The sequence below is a fragment of the Rousettus aegyptiacus genome, unplaced genomic scaffold, assembly GCF_014176215.1.
Source record: "Rousettus aegyptiacus isolate mRouAeg1 unplaced genomic scaffold, mRouAeg1.p scaffold_m13_p_15, whole genome shotgun sequence".
Lineage (NCBI taxonomy): Eukaryota > Metazoa > Chordata > Mammalia > Chiroptera > Pteropodidae > Rousettus > Rousettus aegyptiacus.
This window is the reverse complement of record NW_023416290.1, coordinates 31,929,072-31,955,405: the sequence shown is the minus strand read 5'-3', so window position 1 is coordinate 31,955,405 and position 26,334 is coordinate 31,929,072. Positions and strand designations below refer to the sequence as shown.

General features: G+C 38.4%; 1 protein-coding gene across 2 annotated transcripts; it reads right to left on the bottom strand.

The window, feature by feature from the left end:
- Positions 1–4,476: 4,476 nt before the first annotated feature.
- Positions 4,477–25,390, bottom strand: ERICH5 (glutamate rich 5). Of its 2 annotated transcripts, XM_016157859.2 has the most exons (3): positions 24,925–25,390; positions 8,210–9,205; positions 4,477–6,725 (listed from the first exon to the last, which is right to left on the bottom strand). In XM_016157859.2, the coding sequence occupies exons 1-3, from the start codon at positions 24,980–24,982 to the stop codon at positions 6,613–6,615; spliced, it is 1,167 nt and encodes a 388-aa protein (XP_016013345.1). In that variant the 5' UTR covers positions 24,983–25,390; the 3' UTR covers positions 4,477–6,612. The 2 variants fall into 2 exon arrangements, with proteins under 2 accessions (XP_016013345.1, XP_016013344.1); XM_016157858.2 differs by lacking the exon at positions 24,925–25,390 and having other exon boundaries at positions 8,210–12,534.
- Positions 25,391–26,334: the final 944 nt, after the last annotated feature.

The following is a 26,334-nucleotide window of genomic DNA, read 5'->3' as shown; positions in this document are numbered from 1 at the left end:
TACATACACACATGTATATTTATAACATATATGATTTATACACTCAAATTCAGAGTGATATATTTTGTTTAGGATCTTTACATTTATGTTCATCCATGAGACTGGCTTTTCTATAAAAGTTTGTCATTGCAAATATCTATCCTTGAATGTTTGCTAGAGCTTAGCTATAAAACTATTTGGGCTTGGTGTTTTTTGGGGGAAGAATTTTTAAACTGCCAATTCAATTTCTGTCATGGTAACAGGAACATTCAGATTTTCTAGTTTTTTGTTCAGTTTTGGTCATTTACTAGTTTTTTGTTCAGTCTTGGTCATTGCAGAATTTGTGCACTTCATCTAAATTTTCACATTTATAGACATTTTTAAATGTCATATCTATATCCAAGTGCTCCTTTTTCATCTAATATGGTGTATTTGGCTTTTACTTTTTAAAATCAGTCTTGCCTAGAAGTTTATCAATTTTATTAATCTTTTTAAATAACCACTTTTTGGCTTTGTTGATCCTTTCTATTATATCTTTGTTTTCTTTATCGTTAATTTCTGCTTTTATATTTATTTTCTCTAGCTCACTTATGATACCTTGTTCTATTTTTATTAAGATTCTTTTAGTTGTAAATGACAGAAATGCAACCCAAACTAGTATAAGTAGGGGAAAAGAAATTCATAGGCTCAGGTAGCAAAGTCCAGAGTACAGCTGGTCTCAGGCATGCATGCTCCAGAAACCTCATTGCACCATCCGTCTCTCAGCGGAAGATGCTGCAGTCCCAGACATTCAGACAACCTGGGTACCAGCCCCAGCAGAAAGACATCATTTCTTGATTTCTATGCAAGAGAGTGTCAGAGAAGCCTCTGATTGGTCTAGCTCAGGTTAGGGGCTCAATCACGGTAGCCAGAAAAATTAGATACTCTGGCCAGGCTGGGTCTAAGGCGCAGAGTTATACATAGGCCTTGACTTCAAATTCAAACCCTAGAATTAAAGAGCTGGTACCCAAGCTAGTTAACTTGTTAGGGGTTGGGTTGGGATTTTGAGTCATCTTTTCACACTGAAGGAGAATCACTAGATTTTGTTAAATGTGGAATGGAATACACTGCATGTTAACCTTTCAAACATACAGAAATAGCTATCCTTTTGAAGTACGTTACCATTAAATAAATAATGACGAGATGTCTAAAAAGAGAGTCATATTTCCTGCTTTTGCCATATTCTTCACCTTTGACAGTGTGTAATTTAAGAACACTTTTTTCTGAAAGACACATGAGTTAAAGGTAGTTATAAAACTACTATTTTTCTATAATAAAATTCAGATAAAAATATACTGAGAAAACCTTTCAAACACTTTGTTATTTCTAATAATATATTTATTCAATCAAAGTTGTAAATATTAAACCAGCAGTACAAGATAATTTTATAAAAATGTTGGCCATATTTTCCCCTACAGCCAATTGTAATCAGTTCTGAGGAAATTATGATGATTATGTAAGAATAAAGAACACTTGTCATCAACAAATATTTACAGTGCCAAGTTTGTACTAGGCTTTATAAGGCACTTTTCCTGTCCTCTAAAGAGCTTATAATCTTTTCTCTAACATATGGTCAGCAATTAGAAAGTATTAAAAATAATTCCAAGTAAAATATTTTTCACCAAGATATCAAAAAAACCATCATAAATTGTGGTCAGCTAAGGGTTAATATGCTTGGGCACAGTTGCTCTCTCTATAGTCTTAATATTTACTAATATAGCGAGTATTATTGGAACATTCTGTTTAACCTATTAATGCCAATAGATTCTAATCAGGAAAATTCAGAAGTACTATTCTCAGCAGTTCAATAGACAAAAGTTATAATAAGAGTTATGCTTTGGCTAATTTATGATTGCAACACTAAAAAATAATAATCCCTCATATGCATCAACATGATTTTGACTGATTGAATTATGTGTAATATATTTTCCGAAATTTCTACCATGAACGTGTATTCATTTTATACTAGAAAAAAACTTACTATTTTAGTAATACTGGAATTCTTCTTTGCAATTATTGCCTAAATAATCATTGTGTCGCATTTAAGTACTTAGACAAAAGTAGTGTTATTTTTACCAAAAAGCTTTTTAACAAAACTCTGATGTCCAGAAAACTTGAAGCAAGTCCATACCGATCCACTAAATAACTACTTATTGAAATAAACTATTCAATTTTCCTTGTAATGAATTGCAATGAGTGTGACAATAGTTGGAAAAGTCACCTTTAGGTCTTGTGACTTAGGTCTAGTGAAATTCTGGGGCTGAAACTGCTTCCCAACCCAAAGCTACTACAACAGTACAGCTGCCGTGGAAAGCTTCCTCCCTTGTCACTGAATAATTTTTTAAAAAGTGTTTGCATTCAGGGTCACATATCTCAATTCTATATGACATGCATTACTTTTTAAATAAATGTATATGATATTATGAATGATTTTTGTTAGTTACTTTAATTTTATTAAGAAAAATTTGAGAATTATCTATAGTCTACAAGAAAAGGAAAAAAAAATAACAAGGCAGATTTTAAATCAAAATTAGTATCCCTAACTGGTTTTTCAGAACTCTTTTTCTGGAAATGGTGAAGTTTGCTGATCTGTCCCCAGGAGCTGATAGGAATGGCATGTTTATGCACATTAGTAGCACACTATTAAACTGAAAAGGTAATTTAGATTAATACAATATGGATTGGCCCTTCTACCTTTGAAAGTTATTAAAGCCTAGTTTTGATGTCTGGAGACTTCTTTCGTTAGACACAGAAATAATGGTATTATTGTTAAACTGTAGTAACTCAAATATTGTCCAAAAATGTGCTGAGTAGTATTTCTGAAGTAAAGCTAAAGGCCTCTAACCTGAGGCCTTTACGCCAGGGAGTTCCCTTACTTGTGCTGATGGTAATAAAAAACTGAAAAGAGAGATTCCACACTTGTCAGCTGCTCTCTGAAACTACACCAATTCTGTTTCTGCAATTAAAACCTTGGGATTATAAGCAAATGGTTGTTAACTTTATAACCTCTGTGGAGGAGAGGAGCTGAAAAAGTTTTAGATTAGACTTAAAACTACATCCTGTGAATAAGTGCTTTCATCTTTTCCAACACAGCCACACCTTGCTACTTGGTGTGGGGCAAGAAAGAAGAGGATCATTCTCCTTTCACCTTACAAATGTGTACAGGTGACATGCATGGCTTTATGATGTTCACATTACTGGCATTTGTGAAGCAATTCAGAATGGAGTCATCAAGTTATCTTTATAAAAATGAAATGCTTATAATGTTAGATGTTCTAGCAGGCTATTGCATTTTACAAAAGAGCACAGATATAAACCCTACTAAGATTATTTCACCATGACCATCCAACACTCTTTGATTAGTTAAATGTGGAAAAAACATTTTTCTTTAAAAGCCATTCTTAATTCAAGGTCGAGTGTGGAATAAAGCATTCGTTAAGAGTGATGTGGACCCTGAACATTCCTGATCCCATCTGATCTCGGAAGCTAAGCAGGGTTGGGCCTAGTTAGTACTTGGACGGGAGACCACCTAAAAAAACCAGGTGCTATGGGCATAAAAAAAAAAAAAAAAAAAGAAAGAAAGAGTAATGTGGGTGTTTTGACTACTCAAAGGCTATTAGCTATGCTAGGCATTCTTACTCCAAAGTCTAAATGAAAAAAAGGAAGAAGTCACAGGTTGACCACACATTCCTATCCTGTGGGTAGATACAGTACACTTCTGGCCAAGAGTTTTGGAGTCTAGACTGAGAATTTCCTAGATTTGCAACTGGCACTCTCTACTGGTAAATGCAAATGCTCTCTCCCTACTGGGGATGCTCACTTGGCAAATCATTTGTTCACCATTTCCCCACAGTTAGACACAGAGGATACTACAAAGTGGCTATATGGCACCCCAGGATTAAAAAATTCAGTTCTGATAGTAGTTTTTCTATTAATTCATTATAAACGGCTCAAGCCTTATCTCCCATTGTGCATTTACATTCTGGGGCAAAACTGTTGACCTCCTCTCAGAGTCAGAGTCAGGGACTTAGTGAAAAAATGAGCTTTGCTATACCATCAGTCTCAATCTAACATAGATTAGGATATTAGGAGTTTTACATGCACTTTTCACAATGCAAGGACTATATAAATTGTCATTTGTGGTTTAAAATGTGGGTCTGTTAATATACACTTATGTTTTAGTATATATATATAGCCTGGCATATACATTACCTTCTTGTGGAAATATACACAAGAAATTTTATTACCTTTTTATAGAAGGACAAAAGGATATGGAAAGAATTTCACTGCCCATTTTATACCTTCCTGTATTAGTTGAGTTTTATTACAGACACATTACTGTAATTTTGTTTTTAAAAATTAACATTATTTAAATGAAATATTTCAATTTTGTAATATTCAGATATGACAGAACATTTTAACTTTATAGGTTTTGAATAAAAAACAGTATTATCTAAAAGAAAGAGAAAAGTTTCTTAAAAGGTCTTAGTAAGCATATTAAAGGCCAAAAGTATAAAAGTGCTAGAAATTTATAAATTTCCAAAATTTTCTGAGAACCAGTTTAGTCATTAATGGAAAATAAATGGGATTAATAAAAAATTTGAAAACTTTTACATTACAACTACATAACTATTATTGAGAAAGAGGTCTTTCAAGAATGAGTTCTGAATAGATCTTTAACATATGTTAGATATTGAAAACAAAATCCCCACAACAGAGAATGTACTTTTATGCCAATTACACAAATGAGTCCTACTATTTTGGTACTTGATAAGAGTATAATTCCACTTTTTAAGGTGATCATTCATATTTTACACTCAGCTCTGACATTTCCTACTTACTAGATATCTGTATAAAAATATATTTTTGTCAGGAAAAACACCTATGGATTATAAAATGTAGCTGGATTTATATATAACTTTCTGACCTAAAAATATTGCTGTTTTTGGAACTACACCAAATATGTGTAGCTTGTTACTGAGCTTGCGCAGCCTTGGCAGGAAAATGTTAGCATTACACAAATTTATATTTTAAATACATTCTTTATTAATGAATTAAATGTAAATGGGAACCCTTGGTATTTATTATTGAATTATTGATTCAACAAATATTTATCAAGCACTTCTTATGGTCTATTAAAGGAGCTAAATGCCTGAATTCAAAGATACATGCAACAGTCCTTGCTTTCAATAAAATCACAATCTGACATCTTTACTCAGCAGAAATAATGATGTCATTTACTCAAGTAACTCCTTTTGTTGTCTACCTCAATTCTTTAAAGGCAGAAGCATAAACTAATATTAAAAGTAGAATAAAAATGATGATTCTTCCCTGTATCCTATATTAAAATTAATTGCAGATCATCTTATTAGTCATTTTAACATAGAAGCTAAAGCAAAAGAGTCCAGTTAATTCATCTGAGCAATAATCTTAAAAATATGTATTTACAAATAAGATAAATAAACCAAATATTACCAGAATATAATTCTATCCTAATATTCATAAACACAAGGCACTCAATGGTGGGTGAGATTGCTATCATTCTTTACAGATAATCATTTACCAAAATCCTTTGGCAACTTTGGAAGAATGTTTGAAAAATGGCTTTCTATTATGGTGCATCATTTACGTTAATGAAATAGATGGTTTTTAAATCTTGATTTCTTAGCTCCTTTCCAACCCTAAAGCCTATTAAATCACAGTAATCTAAAAAAGATTTGGGCCCAAGGAATAAGGCCAGAGAGGCAACAAACCTGGGTTTTAATTCTCACTCTTTGTTGCCTCTAAAAATATATTTAAAAACCAATTAATTTAAAAAACTTTAAATGTCAATCAAAATGATAATACCAATTGAAACACCTCACATAAGTATAAAATCAATAGCTGATTCAAAATGTCACATGGAAAACATGACGCCTTTCATTGTGAAAATGCCTAATCTTGCAATAGCACCAGAGTCTGCATTCCTTTGACAAGGAGTTTGTTAATATTAAATGTTAACATTTAACATCCCATGATAAGCAAGGCTCTATGGTAGTAGATAGACTTAAGGTGAGAAGGTAATTAGATGACATACTTTCTAAGGTTTCTACTACCTTTAAATTCTGTGCTAGGAAAGACATACTAAGTATAGATTGCCCTGTTTTGTTCATTCTTATTCCACTGTGATTATAACTGTGTCACTTTATTATCCTGAACTTTCAAAGATTTGCTAACTCCTACCTCCAACCACTATCCCTAAAGGTTTATATTTTAATTTTAGGGTCTCATTTTCTATACTGAATGGACCCATTGCCACAATGAAGAAAACACCCTTACACTCTTAAAAGATCATATACTCTAGTTATTATTGGCTCTGGTTATTATAGTTTTAAGTGTATAACTATTCTAAGTAACTAAGAAATCTATTTACAGATTAGCAGTTTTATGGAACAATGTAATCAAGAACATGATAATGACACTCCTTGTATAAAACATGTAGATGCTGAAAGGTAAAATCTGTAACCACAAGCTTCACTACATTTTCCTGTCTTCTCTGTTATAACATGCCGTGTTACAGAAGATAGAAGATTCACTCTCTATCACCATATCTATCTATGTGGCTGCTGAAAGATCCACAGCTTCTCCTGTTTCTTCTTCTTTTGTTTCAGCCTCTTCATTTATTTTCTCATCCTCCATCTTTGTTTCAACCTCTTCTCCTGTCTCACCTGGAAAAGTGACCAAAGTGACCATTTAGCATCAACAGTAAAGTACCCCACAGCTGGTTTCTCATGGAGACAGGTTTTAATCTTTAGGTCTAAACAATAAGTTTCTCTGGTGGCATCAAGAAAGGTGATCGCCCTGGTTCTCTCAGATCCTGTGAATGCCAATGGTGCTAACATCTCCGAATATCACATTCTCATGTAAAATCAGGATGCAGAACTACCCAAGAAATAACAGTAGAACATATTACAAATAGGAAGTTCCATATATATCTAAATCAAAAGGTAACCTAAGAGTGCCCAGAAACCTGCCTCATCTGGCCATTTAGTGTTTAAAGAAAACAGTCGTTGAACACTTAAAGATGGGGAACGTTTAAGAGTCTGGACGTTGCACCCTCTCTGTTTCCTAGATGAGTCGGCTGGGGCAGCAGTGGCCCTGGGCTTGCAGGTGGAGCAGCAAAGCAGCTGCCTCTCCTGGCAGGACCAGGTTCTTATTCACCCAGGTCCCCTAAGGCTCCCCACGACATTCCACGTGTCCCCCACTCCATTCCCTGTCATTACCTTAGCCCCAGAAGACTTGGGTTTGCCAGCTCTGGTCTAGTATATGCTACTAATTGCCTTTCATTTGTCATTTTCAGAACACTTTTACACACCTTCTTCAAAGCACTTCCCCAAATAGAGTGTGATAATTTGTTTAAATTGTGCCTTCTTCCTACTAAACTGTGACTCCCTCAAGGACTCTCTCTTACTCCTTCTGTACCCTGGCACCTAGTGTGTGATTAGGCACTCAAACATTGCTGCATTAATAAATGCAAGAATTAAGAAACAGATGAATAAGTTTCATTTAATTATACTGTAGTGTGAAACTAAAATTTACCAAAATATAAATAATGCCCCAGAAGAAATGTTATTTTTAAATTATATCTCCAATAAAGCACAGTATAGATACCATTTGTTTTACACTGGTAAAGCACATTTTATAAACACCATATGCCAAGACATAATGCATTTTTTCTAGTCTTCTCATAAAGATAAAAAGACTAGTGGATGGGGGCAGACTGACAGTCATTTTCTAAGGATAAGACTGGCAAGGATGAAAATTATACACTAAGATCCATTCTTTCATTAGAAGGTCAATTCCTCCACTAACCATCTATTCATCTTTACTTTCGATCCTTATACCATACATGGGGCCTGATAAAGAGCAGACTTGGAAAAATTCAGAGATTTTCACATGTTGCCTTCAATATTTAATTCTCTTCAACAATAATACTCTCGGTTAAGAATTTGGACACAGGCTATGCTTTAAAATTTTCTGTTGAAAGTCAAATACCCATTTTCCAGGTATGGAAGCCTTTTTGGTTTGAGTCAATGAATTTCAACCACTTGCAATGAAGACTTCACTGGCTATATGTCAGCTGCCCCCTATCCCCAGAGATTATCTATGGAGCACATCTGAGCACCCTGAATCTTTAATGACATAGATTTACCTTCAATGTTTTGGCCCTCTTTGTTAGTGTGAATCTTCCTGACCATTTCCTCATTTGTCCCTGTTTCTAGAATTCCTGCTGGATGCTTCATGATTCTGACTATACCTTCAGGTTGGATTTGTCCCATGTTTCCTAGACCTTCAGAAGTTTTATGAATCAAATCATTCTTTTCAGCTGCTTCCACAAGCTGACTTCCTTCTGATGTTTCTGGAGAGCCATTCTCTTTGGGAATTGTTTCTTGAAGATGCTGCTCTTCCACCGTCTCCAAAAACTGACTTCTTTCAGATATTTCTGGAGATCCATTCTCTTGGGAAATCGTTTCTAGAAGTTGAGACTGCTCGCCTCTTCCCAGTGTTTCTTGAAATTGCCGCTCTTCCGCTGTTTCCACCAGCTGACTTCCTTCCAATATTTCTAGAGATTCAGGCTCCTTGGAAACTGTTTCTAGGAGTTGGGGCTGTGTATCCTTTCCAATTTCTTCTTGAGGTTGTGGTTCTCTACCTGCTTCTAGAGAGGGGGTGGTTTCAGCTATTCCTTGAGGTTTCATCTCTCTGGCAGTTTGTGGATTCTCAGTACCTCCCACTACTCCAGGACAGTCTCTCTCTCCTACTGTCCTTGAAGGCTGATGCTTGGCTTCTGTTTCTAAAGTTTCAGTCTCAGCAGTTCCTTCTGAAGGCCGAGCTTCGATTGCTGCTTCCATGTCTTCCTTCTTTTCTTCTGCTCCTGGAGTATCATTTCGGCCACCTGGCAGAGGTGGCCCAGACTCCTTCGGTCTCTCTAGAGGCTGAGTCTCCTCCATGGATCCTGGAGGGCCTGCTGCATCATTTGCCAAGGGCTGTTCATGGAGGGATTTAACACCATTAGCTGTAGATACCGCTGAAATCTTGAGTTTCTCCAATGGAGGAAGGCTTTCCTTTTGTCCCTTGCCATAAATAGTAGATTCTCTTCCCCGGGTACATGGTTTGGGTTGGGCAAAGCAGGACTCACTTTCTTCTGTGGCTGAAAAATACATATTTGAAGTTACTTTTTGATCATTCATTTGAAAAATAAATAAAAGAGAATACATATTAATGTATAGTTTCTATCTTGAGAAAATATGTTGCTATCAAGAAGTAGATTTAACAGTTCAAGACAGTACAACTGAATGCAGAAGGGCCACACCACGACCTAACACTCCCTAATTCAAATCTTACTGTCTTCAACTCACACACCTCATCTTAAACATTAAGATCCTCCAAATTCACAGGATTATTTTCCCTGTTTGCTCCTTCTGTACCCTCCCATGGCTCCTGTCCCATATTCTAATTCAGCACATTCATTTTGTTTTCTCATGTTCTTTTCCCTGTCCCACCTTTTCTCTGCTTTAGACTTGGAGATGATTTCACCATGTGTATGTCTTGAGCTGCTTAAAAGGTCTTACCTGCCTCCTAAAGCAAAATGGCCCTCGGTGAAAGGAAGGGAAGCAATGCTAGGTAAAATTAAGATGTCTGGGAAGGAAGGTGGCAGGGACTGGTCAGCCTGAGCTTCATTTCATTTGGGAGTCACAGGGGAGAGAGAAATCAAGAGAGAGTTGGAAAACGTGAATCTTACTTCTGGCTCTTCTTCTGGCTGTGCGACCTCGGGAACTTAGTCCCCAGTGATCTCATCCATATAATGGCAGTGACTCTGTCTCTCCCACCTGTCTCAGAGTTGCAGGACACATCGCTTCACATTTTTTCATATTTTTACATTCACATTTTTGCATGAATGTAAAAGTCAATGTGGCAACATGTTTATACTCTTTGACCCAGTGATCCTACTTCCAGAAATTTATTCAAAAGCATAAATATCAGGAAAATGCTTTGGGGGAAAGTATATCATCCCAGTATTCTTTACAATAGCAAAAGCTGGAAAATAACTTAAAAGTCTAAGTACCATGAAAAAATGATTATGAAGACCAAATGCTAAAATAAGAAAATAATTATGTTAAAAAAAAATCAGCACCCACAGTTGGCTTAATCGATTTAAATAACGGCTATAAAGTGTTTATTAGCATAATTTCTGCTATGTAATTAAGCACTCAATAAGTCAACTATCAATTTTATACATAGCGACATATATCAATGTTGAAAGAAAGGAAGAGAGGGTGAAAGGAAGAGAAGAAAATCACTCACAAATAAAGGGGGAAATACTGAAGGAAAATAACCCACACATAAAAATGGGCCTCTTAGTGATATATTTCTTCCTCTATAATTTTTTGCTAAAGACAGTTTTTCCTTTTTTCTTATTTTTCCCTAAGTTAACCCTCTACCCTGGATATATATGCATATATTTTAAAGAACTGTCTAAAGTTAAGTTATACAGCTAATACTCAGGACTTCTCTTCCATTTTCAGTTCTGTAGGGGCAAATATTTTCATTCTTTTAGCTGTTTGGGAGGGACAGATTTTTCTACATCTCCAAGTGAATTGCTTTTTCATGATTGTTTAGTTTGGGCATTGCAATCAACTCCCACAATGGAAAATAAAGTCTTAGCTCTTTTTATTCCCACCTCTCCCATAACCCACCTTCTCCCATACACATTCATATTTCCTTTCAATTCGGTGACTGTATATTAGTAATTATTTAAAATAGCAATTATGTTGTAATCGGGTTATATCTATATTGTCATATGTACATACGACCAGTATGTCTGCTTGGAAGAACTAAGCTACACAGCAAGCTATTAATTTGTGTAAAAAAATTTTCATTTTTCCCTGAGTTAATAATTGTCACAGTTCTTCACTTCCTTAATTTAGGTGTTATCATTAATTCGACTCACTGCCAATTATTTTTCCTCTTAATACATTTATTCATAGCAAATCATTTCCCATCTGGCCTCCAGAACTGGAGAGAAATTAGTGCCTGAGGCTAGAGAAGCAGAGTGCAGGAAGGATTTTGTGAGATGCAGGGCAGTAGGTTGTGGGCCCCACAGCTCCATATGATGGAACTAGGGGGAAGGTTGTCCTTGACCTCCCCTCCAGCCTCGTCATGAATGAAGCCTTCAAATTAATAGGCAAGTTAACAAAAGTGATTTCTCAGGTCTATAAAGAAATTCATTATGACAAGACGATTCATTTAGATGTCACACAAGGATGTTTAGTGATGACGGCCCTAGAGAATTAATAAGGAAATGTGTTAATACACTAATCACAGACATCTGCCCAATTATATTTTCTGGTAAAATAGTTATTGCCGTGATTAGTGCTGTCAGTTAAATGAGACGAACTCCTTTCATCCATCTGCGCCAGCTGCGGGTGCATCCTGAAGTCATTGCCCTTCTAGAGCAGGAAGCAGTGGGGAAAAACTGTGTTGACGGACCTGAATCATGGCCACTCGATTTTATATTTCAAAAAATATATTATGCTATCAGTCTAAAACAAGTTTTCCCCCCAAAATCAAAATCCTTGTGAAAATTTATTATCCACAAATGTTATCTTAAGTGTCTAAGGGATCTATCAACTTTTACCATAACTACACTGTTTATACCCATGATCACAGTATCAATTTTCATTCTTATGTACTTTTCCTAATTTTAATGATATACTCGACATAGGTAAATGTCCTCAACATTTAATATTTTTATAATAACCTAAAAATAGTCAATGAAGCTGAGAAATATTACAAAAGAATGTCACCATTCCTAATATTTTTCCTGGGGTAGTCCGAAGGAGCTAAAACATCTTTAAAATGATCACCACAAAAAAATAGAGAAAACACTAAAAGTGTCGTGACACATTTATTTTGTAATTTATAGTGATTACTTGCACTCTGACTAAATTTTTAAATAAATGTGTTTTAGAGGTAATAACTCCTAAGTAATTGCCTAAGAGTTCTTCTTCCTATGTGATAGATGAGAGCAATCAAAAAGGGAGGACAGAAATCATTTGACCTTGAAAGTGACACCTTTAATGTAGCCGTTTTGAACTCTGGTTCTTCCACTTACTACCCTTATTAACCTTCTTGGGCCTCAGTTTCATTACCTGTAGAGAGGGAGGAGTATTAGTAGAGCTGTCCTGAGGATTATACAAGTTAATACCTGGAAAGCACTAGCACGGTGAGTGGCACCCACTGAGTGACAATAATTCTTAACCATCACTAGTATTACAGCTCATCCGATGGGCTAGCAAGGAAGAAATTGTGGAGGACAGACAAAAAAGTAAGGTAATTCTATTCATTCGAATACTGGTACCTTTCTCTGAGACTATTTGGAAAAGAAGAAATATCAGAGTAAATAAATAAAAAGGTTGGAAAAGAAAGGTAGTTTCAAAACAGCTCTCAAAGAACACAGCAAAAAAGTCTACAGTTATCACTAACATCTCCTTTCCAGCACCAGATTGCATACCCTTAAGAATGTTCTTATCCCCAGCTGGGTAAGTACAATTTTTAGATTTGTATGACCTCCCTCCCCTTCAGCTGGAGCAGGGTATTCCAGACTTTCTGATGTTGAATGTGGATCCTGATTTCACCATTTAGTTAGCTATGCAATTTGGACAAGTTCCTAACCTCTCTGGACCTCAGTTTTCTCATCTGTAAAATGAGGATATTACATTTGCCTTTCAGTCTTGCTCAGAGAATTGACCGAGGTGATAATGTGTGGAATTACCTAATATAGTGTGTGATATGAGAAGGTGCTCAGCAAACAGGGGCATAGAGACCGGCCAGGCAGGTTTCTCTCTGCACGGGGATGTCCTACTGAAGAGGCCACTGACCTCCAGCCTGCGTGCGCCTGCCTGGCTGCATGTGCCACCTGTGGGGAGGGCTTCTGTTTCTAATTTCACGAAGGTCCTTTGTGGCTGGTGGTGGCTCTCTCAATAAATTATAGCTAACTTAGCAACAGAAAAGAATGAACTGCGATGTTAAAGGGCTTGAATAAAGCATCACCTAAACACTATAAAGCTGTCAATGTTGACCTACAAAATCCTGTTGTTACCATTATAAGTTCTAAAACACAATTGTTGACAGAAAATAGATTAGTACTCACAATGTCAGCTACAATTTGACCGGACTTGAGCAGCGTTAATGGAAGCCACTGGTAACTTTTTTATATAAATAAATAGGTTTCATTGTTGACTTTGATTTCATTTTATTCATCGAATATTCATCAAGTGCCTACGATTTGCCAACTCTGGGCTAAGCACAGGGGCTACAGCAGTTAAGAAGGAAGATCTGGTTCCTGCTCTCCTAAAGTTTACCGTCTACAGAGAAATTCAAATGACCGCTACTCCCCTCAGTAAGCCCAAGATGACCCCTGGGCATTACCTCTTACCCACGGGTCTCCACACACTCTGTCTCCATGGTTTTGTGAATCCCTAACATACCTCCTTGAGGAAGAAGAAGGTACTACATCATTTCGTCTAGCACCCTAACTTGAAAAGCAGTGAGCTCTTTTGTTCACAAAAGGGGACGTTCTGTGCCTAATCTGTATTATTATGTAATAAACACTGTGGACAGATGCATTGTTTCCACATCCAGAGTTGTTTAAAGATGTGTCTGTTTTCTGAACCCTACATTTTATCAAATCATACACTGCTCTGGGCCTAATCCTTTGGTGCTCATTATCTCTCCTGATTCTGTTGTAAGTTGATCCATGCACAAATTTGTTGTGACAGCTGAACTAACAGAACCCTTGTTGCAAGCACCGTTGTGATAGGCACACAAAGAAATTAAATACTAGGCAACATTACAGAAAGGATTAGAACTAGAGCTAACATACCTGAAATTCACATTACAGTGGAGGCTTTTCAACTCAGTTCATTACCCTAATCAGAAATGAAAAGTTTCTACCCAACAAGGAGAAAAACTTGAGGTCAGTATTTCCTAACCCCTGTCTATGACACATCAGACATTCCAAAGACCTCACTGCCCTGTCTGCTGGGTTTTCTAGAGAATCAACGAGAAAGGGAGATCCTGGTATTTTCCCTTGTCACCATTTCTAGGTTCTTATAGTTTTTGAATGTGGGGAACCAGGAACGCAGCCTGAGTCAGCTCCAAGAGAAGAGCCTGTTCATATTCTCATTTCCTTACTTTGCTTTCTCCTCACTTCCATTCTATTATTTATCCATCCATCCAACAAACATTTGTGGAGTTAACTATGGTACTGCTCCATGCATTTTTGCCCTTTTCCCTCATCAAAGTACATAAAAGCACTGTCTTTGTGTGCCACTGCACAAATGTTAATCCCCTCCTTCAGATATGATTTTCCCAATTTCATTTACTTTGATTTCTTTTAGATTCCTGTAAGAGAAAAATCTATTGCATAAAACATCACTTTTGAAATTATCTACAGTATTCACCACTAAAAAAGATTCATTGATTGATGGTCATAATTATTGGCACATGGCTAGCCAACATTTGGGCAGAAATCTAATCTACAAAATCAAAGACATCTCACACAAAGAATAAGAGAGAGAAAGTGAAGATTATATCTCTGGAATGTACAAATTGTGACACGGTATCAACCTAAACAGGCCTCGCCCGCCACGTTTCTCTAAGTGAAACAACATTGGCTAACATCTACTGAGGCGCAGTGCCTAGAGCTTTATATGGGTTATCTCATTCAATCTTCCCGACGACTCCACAAGGTAGGTCCGTTACAGGCACACCTCATTCTACTGTGTTTTGCAGATATTGCATTTTTTACAAGCTGAAGGTTTGTGGCAACCTTGCATTGAGCAAGTCTATTGGCACCATTTTTCAAGAGCATTTCCTAACTTCATCACATTTTGGTAATTCTTGCAGTAGAGGGAATTCTCATTCAAACTTTTTCATTATTGTTATACTTGTATGGTGACCTTTAATCAGTGATCTTTGATGTTACTAGGGCAAGACTCTCTACCAGCAAAAAGATTATAACTCCCTGAAGGCTCAGATGATGATTAGCATTTTTTAGCAATAAAGTATTTTTAAGTTATGTACATTAACTTTTTATACATAATGCTACTACACACCTAACAGACTGCAGTATAACTTTTATATGTACTGGGAAACCAAAAAATTCGTGTGACTCACCCTATTGAGATGCTTGCTTTATTGCAGTGGTCTGAAAACAAACCCATGATACCTCTGAGGTATGCCTGTATTATCTCCATTACACAGTTGAGGGAAATTTGGCACAAAAAGATTAAGAACTTTTAGCTAGGAGGGGTATGCAGCTCGGAGTGTCAGAGCTCAAACTTGAGCCCAAGGAAGTGTGATTCTACCTTGAAGATTTAGGTGCTTTAAGGAAAATTGTGGTCCCTGAACCTGCCCCATCAGCACTACCTGTGAATTTTTTTTTGTTGCTGCCGTTGTTCTTCTAATGGTAACTTGCAGTCCCTACCCCAGATGCACTGAACCAGAATCTGTATCCTTCCAAGGCCCCCAGGTAGTCAAGCTATCCATAATAGCACTCTGGGGTCATGAGGGAAAGCCATAAAGGAGCTAGTCAGGAGAGACTGAAGTGGATGATGAATACACAGAACCGCTAGGCGTGGGTGCCCCTCGTTCTCCCCAGCATCGCTGCCCATCAGGAGTCTGGCACGGTCTCCATCCTTATGCTCACATGCCACCATCGTACCATGATCAGTATACTGATTTAGCAATGAATTGAGGGCCTGAGCTGGTCTAAGTGAGCTCCACATTGGGGAGTGAAATTTTTCTCCAGCTTCCATCATGTCACAGAACTGGCTGGGTTTGCTAATCTACTTCAGCTAGGTCAGGAAAAAAAGGTCTAATTTCTCATCTGAAATTACGGTTAATAACTTCTGTCCTTTGCACTCTAAGAGCTGTCAGCAGGTGACTACACTAACGTGAGGTGGCTGTTCTCCCACCTTAGGCTCTATGCCTGATTTGGGCAGGGTGCAGTGTACACGGCTTGTGGCCAAGAGCAGGTATCTGTGCTTGAGAAGGGAGCATCTCCATCAGCAGGGAGCAATTTTGTGGCTGAGATGCAACAAATTTTGCAACAGAGCAGTCATACTCACATCAAACTTGGGCTTCAAATCCAGGTGGTTAGTATAACCTGAAAGCCACCTATACCGGAAAGAGCAGTGGGCAGACCAAGGAGGATTGTGACTCCAGGTCTTTCCGCTGACTGATGCTACTACTCTCTGTTAGGGATCTGCATGCAATGCAGATGGCTTTGCTTCCATGGTTAGTATAGATCATATTAAGGGATGTAGGGGATTTTCTTTCCCAGAATGAAAAGCCACTTGTGACAAAGCAGAAGTCTTTCTCTCACAGGTTCTGTGTACCTGCGAGGCCGGCATTGGGCATCTGGTACAGACAATCAAAAACTGAATTAAAATGAGCTTGTTTTCTTCATAAAGCAGAGCATAAAGAAAAAGCTTCAATCTAGAAAGAAGCAGATTTGACCAAGAATCATGGAAATGATTAAACTGGAAGATTTCACTAAAATTAGAGTACAAAACAAACATCTATTCTTAATCTTCTTCAAGCTTCAGAGTCTCCAAAAGGAGTATCAGAGAAGTTTACGAGGTGGTGATAAGTCATGTCAAGAACCTGTACCCTTGATATGATAAAGGCATTTATCTTCGTGGTCTTCTTCCCCCAAATCCATGCCCTCATCACATCATAAGGAAAACATCAGACAAATCCTAATCCTAGAAGCTTACAAAATACTCCGCCAGTACTCCTTGACACTGCCAAAGTCATCAAAAACAAGTCTGAGAAGCTGTCACAGCCAAGAGGAGTCTAGGGAGACATGGCGAATAAACATGATGTGACATCCTGGGTGTGCTTTTGGGACAGGAACGGGAGGGATTTTGGGACAGGAACGGGACATTAGAAAAAACTAAGGAAATCTGAATGGACTTTGGTTAATAACAATATATCAGTATTAGTTCATGATTATTACAAACATATTAAAATTGATATCAATGACAGATAATTTTATTGAGGACTTACTAGATAATATTCTAGGCCAGGGGTCAGCAAATTTTTCCTGTAAAGGGACAGATAGTAAATATTTTCAGCATTGCCAAGCTTGGGGTCACTACTGCAACTACTCAACTCTGTCATCGTTGTGAGAAAGCAGCTACACATGCTATGTAGAAGAATGGGCATGTTTGTGTCCCCAAAAATGTGATATACTAAAATAGGTGGTGAGCTGGATTTGGCCAGTAGCTCAAAGTCACAACTACTAAATAGTCCTGAACCAGGATTTGAATCTAGTCTAACTCCAGATTCACATTTTTAATCAGCACTTTATACTGGCTCTCAGTATGTTGAAACTCTCCCAAAGATGCATGTGAGCTCTCTCTCTCTCTCTCACCCTCCTATACACACATACACACACTCGGGGTATGCAGGTAATCACAGCTTCTCATAACCATACCTCCTGTAGAGGCTACTCCAGGGCAAACGAAGGGAAACGGAATTAGCCAAAAGAAACTATGCAGTTCCTATCAATCTTAGGAAAATGGAAAAGAGTAAGAACAGGCCCCCCCATCACACACACAAAAAAAAATCAAAGAGTTTGTTATCATTACCAATAATAGAAAAAAGAGAGTTCTTTATCATTATCAATGACAGTGAGGGGAAGAAAAGAAGTAAGGAGGATGGTTTGGGGAGGACATTTCAACAGAAGTCCTTGCTGAAGGCAGATGTTACCTCCAGTAAGAGAAACTACTAGTGAAAATGACAGAGCAGTTGGAATAAATCTCCTAGTGGGTCTTGGCACACAGAATATATGGTATCTGCACAGCACACGGGGGCGATGGAAAAAGCTGCACCTGGTGGACCTCACTGGCTGCCCCTGAGACTAGGAGAAACGCTGGCACCCATTCTCACAGGCTAGGAAGCTCTGCCACACACAACAAGAAACAAATATATTTCTGTCACCATAAGTAGACTAGAGCAGCATTAGCTAGGCAAGGCTGAGAAGATAATAATGATAGATGAATCAGAGCAGTCTGCAAAGTGTGGAATGTTGAATGTTCTCATCATACAAGGGCCCTTTAGGACTAGGTTTCAAAGGCAAGCTGCTGAAGAGAACAGAAAGGTCCTTTTCACTGAATGTAAAATCAAATATATTACAGGCTTGAAAAACTACTGGCCCCAAGTGATTGTCCCGGTAAAGGAAGCAGAGAATTGAAAGACAAAAAAAAAAAAAAAAAAAAAGAATAAGAAAAAAGAAAAAAGAAAACATTTGGTTTGATGGTACATGTTTATGACTGTAGGTGAAGGAAGTATATCACACTCTCCTTCCACTCTTTTAGTGGAGAGGAGGCAGGTCAATCACTGAGAGGGCGGGGCCTGGCCAGGGCCTGGGTGGGAGGGAAGCTGGGGGAAGGCATCTGGAACAGCTGTAAAGAAGCCAGGAAAGCTTAGGGGCTCAGGCCATACAAAAGGCTTGTTGAGCAGCCACCTGGCATCAGTCTTTTTGACCTTTGGTTTATGAGGTCCAGTTCTTTTTATATTGATCTGTCTTAGATGAGGTGCTATTTTGAAGTTCACTTTTAAATATACTGTCATGGCCACAGAGTCTATTGTATGTATATGAATGTGACTGTTGGTGACCTGGAAAGCAGATATAGGCAGGGCAGGGGTGTCGATTTGCTTTTGACTGATACTTCCTGATCTTCTTGAAGCTTGACTTTCCTATTTAATGTACATTTGGACACTTCATTTCTCTAAACTGGCCTAATATGACGTGCTCATATCAATGAAAGTTAAACCGTATGCATTTGAATGTCAAGAGATTGTTGGTATAAATAAATGGCATGTTATCAGGCATTCAGGTCTTTTGTGCTATTAGAGAAGCCAGACTAGAAGCAATGCCAAAGGGATTGTTGAGAAGAGGGTTACCCATCCCCTCGAGGTGTGGGGCTACAGCCACCAGGCCACCACAGCCCAGCCCAGTTATCCTGGGGAACACAGAGCCCCTTGGGCCCATCCATGAGGAAGCAAGTGGCATCAGCTGAACTTGCCCCAGTGACACAGGTTGCCCTTTCTTTGCTCTGCCTGCTTCCGAGGACCATGCCCTGTTTTTAAGCACACTGGCATTGCCTGGCTTATTTTGCCCACTCTCATAAAGCATAATTCCCATGGAGTTTTAACTGTTAAAAACAACATAGCTTTTTTTTTTTTCAGTCTTCATCCTTAAAGGTCAAAACTCTGACACCCTTGAACAGATACAAAAGAAGGAACTGTAGAGCCTGAGGGCAATTCCCATGGAGAGGTTCAAGGGATGTGCTCAACAGCGACAATCCTGGGACAGACGCTTCCTGAGGTCATTATGGTGCCTTCCAGACGTTAACACTCACTTGGATAGCTATATTCTGGTATTTTGCTTTTTTAAAAAAAGTAATCATTGTCTATTACTACCTATACTATGCACACAGGTTTCAAAGCCTGGCCAAGTTTGATACTTTTTATTAGTTTTGGCGAGCCTTTCAGTAACTCCCGCAAGTATTAGGTTTTTACTTTAAACTTGATATCGTAAAACATTAACGCAGAAGTGAAATAAGCCAGGACATGTGGCCACTTTACAGAAGCCTGACTTAACAGAACACAATAAAGCTTTGTTTTGCCATGTTGACCTTTTCCTGCATGACTAGGAGACCCTCCTCACGACCGAACACTCTCTCCCCGAGCCTATCTCTGCTGATGCAGCCTTCCAGTTTCTGTTATTTGGTGGGTCCTGATTCCTGCTCTCCCTCTGCCTTTCTCAGCTGTATTCTCACTCTCCTGAATTCCCATCAATTCATTCATACGCCCATCCACCCACTTAGAAAAGCTGGACTGCATTCCTCCTATATGTAAGGCCACATGACAAGTTCTGGCAGAAGGAACTAGACCGCAGATGGAACTGGACTTTGTGAGAACAGCAGGCGCTTAGGAGTCACACATGTTGGGCTTAAGCCCTAGCCCCATCACTTACAAGCTGAGACCTTGAGCGAGTTACTTATCCTCACTAAGCTGCAGTTTTCTAGCTGGGTTTAGTGATACTAATATTTGCTTTACTTATAAGGCTTTTGCAGGAATTAAATGAGATCATCAATTACAGTTCCTAGAACCAAACGGAAACTCCTACCTTGCCCCCTGACTCCTGCTCCATGCCCATGTTTTGATGAAGTTGCACTAATGTTGGAAGACTTCGATTTTAGAAAAAGATTTATTGTATTGTTAATGAGAATGTAAATTGGTATAACCTTTTGGAAAGCATTTAGGCAGTTATCTATCAAGATTATAAATGCAATACTTTTTGACTTAGTAAGGCTGCTTCTGCGAAATTGTCCTACAGTTATGGTTGCACACATTCAGAATGATGTATATATAAAGGAATTCAATTGCAGCCTTATTTGCAACAGGAAACAACTGAAAACAAATCAAATGTCCCTCAATAAGGGACCAGCTAAATAAATTACACAATGTATTATTAAGCAAGTGTAAAAAAAGAGAAAGAAGATCTCCATGTATTAATAGAGAATGATCTCTATATTGATAGGTGAAAAAAAATCGAAGTGAAGAATAGTGGATATAATACACTACACTTTACGAATGAAGGTGGGAGAGGGAACTATTTGCAATGTATAAAAAACTTTGAAAGAATGTACAAAAAAACTAATAAAAGCATTTACTCATGGGTGAGGTCAGAACAAAGCACATGGTGAGGGTGCTTTTCGCTACATGCATTTTTCAAATGTTTTCAATTTTTGGAGCCATTTATGCAGTTATTATATTCCATTTTACTTAGCTGTACATAATAACCAGGCCGACCACAAAGACTTACTAGCCATTTTCTGTGTGCCAGGCTTGAGAGGGGGCACAAAAATATACAAGATTCAGTCCAGAGACTTCTACCATTTAAAAGAAAGAAATCTCATTTATATAACATCTATATGCAAGAAAATCCTATTTACATAATATCTGTATGAAAGAAAAACCTATAAAATTTCATTTTAATGTTCTTGATGTTTGTTTTTCAATTATAAAAAATTGTCTACTTAGGACTGAAGTGCAATTGTGTGAAAATACTGTTGAAGGCTGAAGGTATCTCCATAGTACAAAGAACAATTCACATAACTCTGAAATTCAAGCCTTGTCCTATTGCTTAGGCAGCAAGCACTCCAAGCAGCTACTGAGAGTTCAGGATAGAACAAATGATTCCAGCTGTCATTGGAAAGGTACACGTTAACCTCACAATAATTACCATCTCTTTATTTGGTTCTCACTGGTACATTAGCTGTAAAATCTCGGGAAGAAGTCTGCCACGAAATTTTGGCATTTGTTTAGGAGAGAGTTTTCCATGTAAGCAGGAGCTGTCTCACCGGGAGGAGAGTTCAGATGCCAAAACTCTACCCAGAGACCTTTGGGTCCATTAAAGTCTGCGATGTCAACCAAATTTTTATGTTCAGATTCTATCAGCTCCTCAGGATAGAAACTAGAAATTGCCCTGATATTTAGAACTTGCTTCCACAAACAAGAAATTCCTAACTCAATCTAATTGTTCTTTTGGGGAGCAGGGGAAGCCTCTTGCCTTACATATTTCAGGGCTTTTCCTAAAAATTTATGTGTGACTCCCAAGTACTAGGCACTGTTCCATATTTTGAGTAGCACTGGATAATTAATTATTTACAATCAGAAGTCAGTCTCCACCTCCATCTCTAGTCAGTGTTCTTTGGAGGTGACAGAAAGAAGCTTGTGGGACTCAGTGTCTGACAGGTCAAATGTCTCCATGTGATCACTAGCACTTTCCTATTCAGTCTAATGGCTCCCAACCAGTAGCTGCTATCTGATTTAAGCTGGAGCCCAGACAATAGGTACCTTCATATTTCAGTGTCATAAAATTTAAGAACTGTAAGAGATCTTAGAGGTAGTCTAGTTCAACCCATTATTTATGATTCTTTTGCTGGTAGGTTAATACTGCATCATGAACAAATAATTTTTAAGCTAGTTACAGAAAACTGTCAACACGAATCCAGTCTACAGGCTACTTAATGTATTTGAGCTCTAAATCATGGGGTTCTAAGGTTCATGTTGTAAGTTTAAAAGAATCTCTTATGATAGGAAGATTATCTGTATCTGCTAGAGGGCACTGGACGTTTCCCTCATCCAGGTACTCTGTTTAAAATATCTCTAAGGTTAAATGCTCTCCAAATATTCCTAGTTTAAATTTGGAAGCAAATATAAACTTCATATTTTACTACTCCTAGAGATAAATAAGTACATTATTTATTATACTATATATAATTTATTACATGTATATATTATACATATTTGTATAATTATTATAATATATCTATTCAAGGTTATAATAAATATATTTTATTATATTTCTTTTGCTGTTTGCATAGTGGATGACCACACATCTAATGGGGATCCAGAGTGATTTGAGGAAAAAATAGGTCTAAATCGAGTTATCACAAGCTGGTTTAAGAAGGAAAAGCTGAAGGTCTGGAATCAGACCTGAATTCAAAGCTCAGCTCTGACTCTTACAGAGACCTGTGACCTTGGACAAATTATTTGTTCTTATCTGTAAAATGCGGAAATCATAATACTTAGTCACAGCATTGTTATAAGGATTATGAAGTAATTTGTTCAACAATTATGTACCAAGCATTGTTAGGTACTAGAGGGTACAGTGAGTAAATGAATGTAAAGGACAGTTAATAAAATTGGACTGTTTTTATCTAAAAGCCCATACATGCAGGCTTAGGATTGCATACTAAGATGTTCTGAGCTACAGAAACAGGAATGAATTATTTCTCAGGTTTCCAAGATCATGGAGCTGAAATGTTGATGAACACACAAAAGTATCCAATTACGAGAGTGTTTTCTGATTGAGGCCAGAAGAAAAATATACCTGTTGATTGATTCAATGTGTGTTGAGCAATTTATGCAGTGTATTAATTTCCTAGTCACTAAAACTGGTTGTCAAGCATTTTAACATTTCTTTCTGAACAACATCCATGTAAACCTAGAACAGCAATGAAAGCATAAATTAAAAACATAAAGGGTGTCACTCATGTGGATGGTTATTAATATTGGTGATGCTTTTATCATTCATGCATTCTTTTCTGAGAGGATTAAAAACCTCATTCCACCTATTAGATATTTTTGCCCCTCCGCAAGAGTAATGGTCTCTGTAATACATCTTTAAACATCTATAATGATGATTTAATGCCCTATGATACCTCGAGCACAGCAGGGGATAGGAGAAGCCAAAATAATATGGTGCATCTTCCTGAAGTATGAGTTTCCTGTTTTTCATATTGAAATCAACAAGGATTTAATATGTAACAGAATGCAAAATCCAAATGATTCCACAAAATAAAACATGTCAAAGAAACTGCTCCTTGCAATGGCATCTCGAAAGCATTTTGGGGGTATTGAGGCTTTTGTCTCTTTAGGAGAAAGGTTAGCAAGTGCTCTGCATTAGGAAAGGATTTTTCCATCTTTTCACATTGTTGTCAATGACAAGAGGTTTGGAATCACTTTTATATAATGGCATTAGTTTTTTTCTCTCTCCTATTTCCAAATTTTGTATTGCTTTCTGTTAGCTAGAAATAAATTATCAGAGACCACAAAAATGACTGCAATAAAACATACTTCTGACTAGGATTTAGTGTCTGAATTCTGAAACAACATTCATGAAAACCTTGCAAGCTCTACTACCAATCAGAGAGGAAAACATTTCTGTGTTACTGGAATAATGCAAGGTGCTAAAAGAAGCCCTGTAAAAAAGGAATAATAAGAATATAAAATTCCCCCCAGAACATTCCTCTTGAAGACTGTAAATTAGCTTGAAAGAATTTGCTTAACCCTTGGAACTTTGTCCAAAATGTTAGCCATGAAAAATTTAAGAAGTGAGTCAGCTGTAAAATTCATTCATTCTCTAGTTCAAGAATCCGCATTTATTCTTTTCACAGCACTTATCACTGTCAGAAACTATCTTAACCATTTAACTTGTTTAGTGTCTGTCTCTTTCACCTCCAAACCCCGAAAGTAGGGTCGCTTGTATCTCCAGCATCTAGCCACACACCTGGCTTTTATAGAGCAGACGCTAAAAATATACTTGTTGAATTTCTTTATAAAATTAAGTGATGACCACTTTTTATCACGTGCATATTTGTCAAGAACCACTTAAGCCAAGGATGGGAGAAAGTGTATCTGACTTCTCCAAAAGTGTAGTCATCTATCTGAAGGAATGACCATCCATCTACATTTTCTGCATCCTTTGCCATCTCAGACGCCAAAACGCTGAAAGGATGGCACGGCGGGGGTCTTGATAGAAAAATTGTTATACATCTCTCCTTAAGAGCAGAAACTAATGGCTCCCAGTGAATGTGCACTTTTATATAATCTGAAGTTTCTCGTACTTTTAGGAGATTAAATAGCACCTGTTGTTAAGGATAGGAAATTACTCATTTGTTGAAGAGAATGCAGCGGCTAACTGCGCGAAGGATTTAACGCCAACTCCCCGCGATCACACGGGTGGACAGGGTAACCCCAGCGCCCCGCCTTGGGCCTCGCACGTCGGGGCGCACGCGGACCGCCGCACCCTGAGTCACGGTAGCGCCAGTCCAGATTTTGGAAGGGAGTAGCGCCGCGCTCAGGGTTTCACGTCCATCCTCAGGGAGGAGCCCGCCCTCTGCTGGGCGGGGTGGGCACGAGTCGCACCTCTCGGGCCCCGGGAGAGCAAGCCGACCTGAATCCCGAGGCCCGGGAGGGGGTGGGGCCGGGTCCTCTGCTCACCGCTGCGGAGCCGGCCGCTGTCGCCGGCCTTGTTGAGGGCGCTGCTGGAGCAGCCCATCGCGGCGACGCTACCACGGGCAGGAGTGCAGCCGGCGGGCGAGTGCAGGCACCTGTCCCAGCCCCACGCGGAGTTGGCTCGGGAGCCTGGATCCCACGACGTCCCCGCAGCCTCAAAAGTTCCTCGGATTCTCCGGGCCCTGCTCCCGCGGCTGCAGAGCGCAAGCGCACAGCGGGGCGTGGGTGAGCCCCTAGGCAGGAAAGGGAGCCGCGCACCTGGTGGAAACGCAGTCGCGCGGGGAGCCAGAAGCCAGAGAGCGGGGAAGCAGAAGAGGACAGGACCAAGAAGCCAGGAGGAGAGAAGGTGGGCGGCGTGGTAAAGGCAGAAAAGAAAAAGGCCTCTGAAGCAGGGATAGGGATGATGTCGGGGGAGAGGGTGAAGAGCTGGAGGGATCGTCTGAATCACCACTAAATAGCTAGGGAGGGAGGAGGCGACTGCGGTCAGTGACTATTGATTGGTAGACTAACAGTGACAGCCTTAATCTTACGTAACTTCAGGGCAATTACCACAAAAAAGTTTAACGTAGATACCATTTAATCCATCTTCATATTCAACTTTGGTCAGTTGTCTGATCCAGGATCATATATTGCCTTTAGTTGTACCTCTCTTTCGTTTGTTTTAATCTGAATTGGTTTCTCCCCATCGTCCTCTTTCATGACCTTGACATTTTTTATTTTGTAGAATATTTCTCAATTTGAGTTTGATGTTTCCTCATGATTATTTTCAAGCGATGCACTTTGAGCTGAAATACACAGATGTCATGTTATCTGTGTGTTCATGTCAAGAGGCACCTGATGTCAATTTGTCCTATTATTGACGATGTAGTAAAGGCAATGTCTGCCAGGTTTCTCCACTGAACAGTTACTATTTTACTCTAATTTATGGGGAGAGACTTTATCCTATTTCTCATCAAACTTTAATCTGCCACTTTCAGCATATATTAATATTCATACTTGGATCTATTTTTATGATGGTTACAAAATAATTTTTCTAATTGCATTATTCCTTCTACATTTATTAGTTAACACTTTCCCTTTTCCTCCATTATTCACTTATATCAGTAAAAACTCATAAATTTTTACATTATACAGTGGGTTATGTTACCATCTGTGTTAGTTTGCTAGGGCTGTCATAAACAAAGTACCATAAAATTATTATATATTGGAAGACTTAAACAACAAAAATCTGTTTCCTTACAATTTTGAGGTTAGAAGTCCGAGATCAAGGTGTGGGCAGGGTGAGTTTCATTCTGAGGCCTCTCTCCTTGGCTGGTGCATGGCAGACTTCCCACATGTCTTCACATGGTCTGCCCACCATGCATGTCTGTGTCCTAATCTTATATGGACACTAGT

Excerpts from the sequence above, each read along its gene's own strand:
- ERICH5 (XM_016157858.2), bottom strand. The coding sequence starts at position 9,272 with ATGTATTCTCTTTTATTTATTTTTCAAATGAATGATCAAAAAGTAACT. Across the intron at positions 6,726-8,209 it reads AGAGGGCCAAAACATTGAAG|GTGAGACAGGAGAAGAGGTT; the intron begins GTAAATCTATGT and ends TCACTTTTCCAG.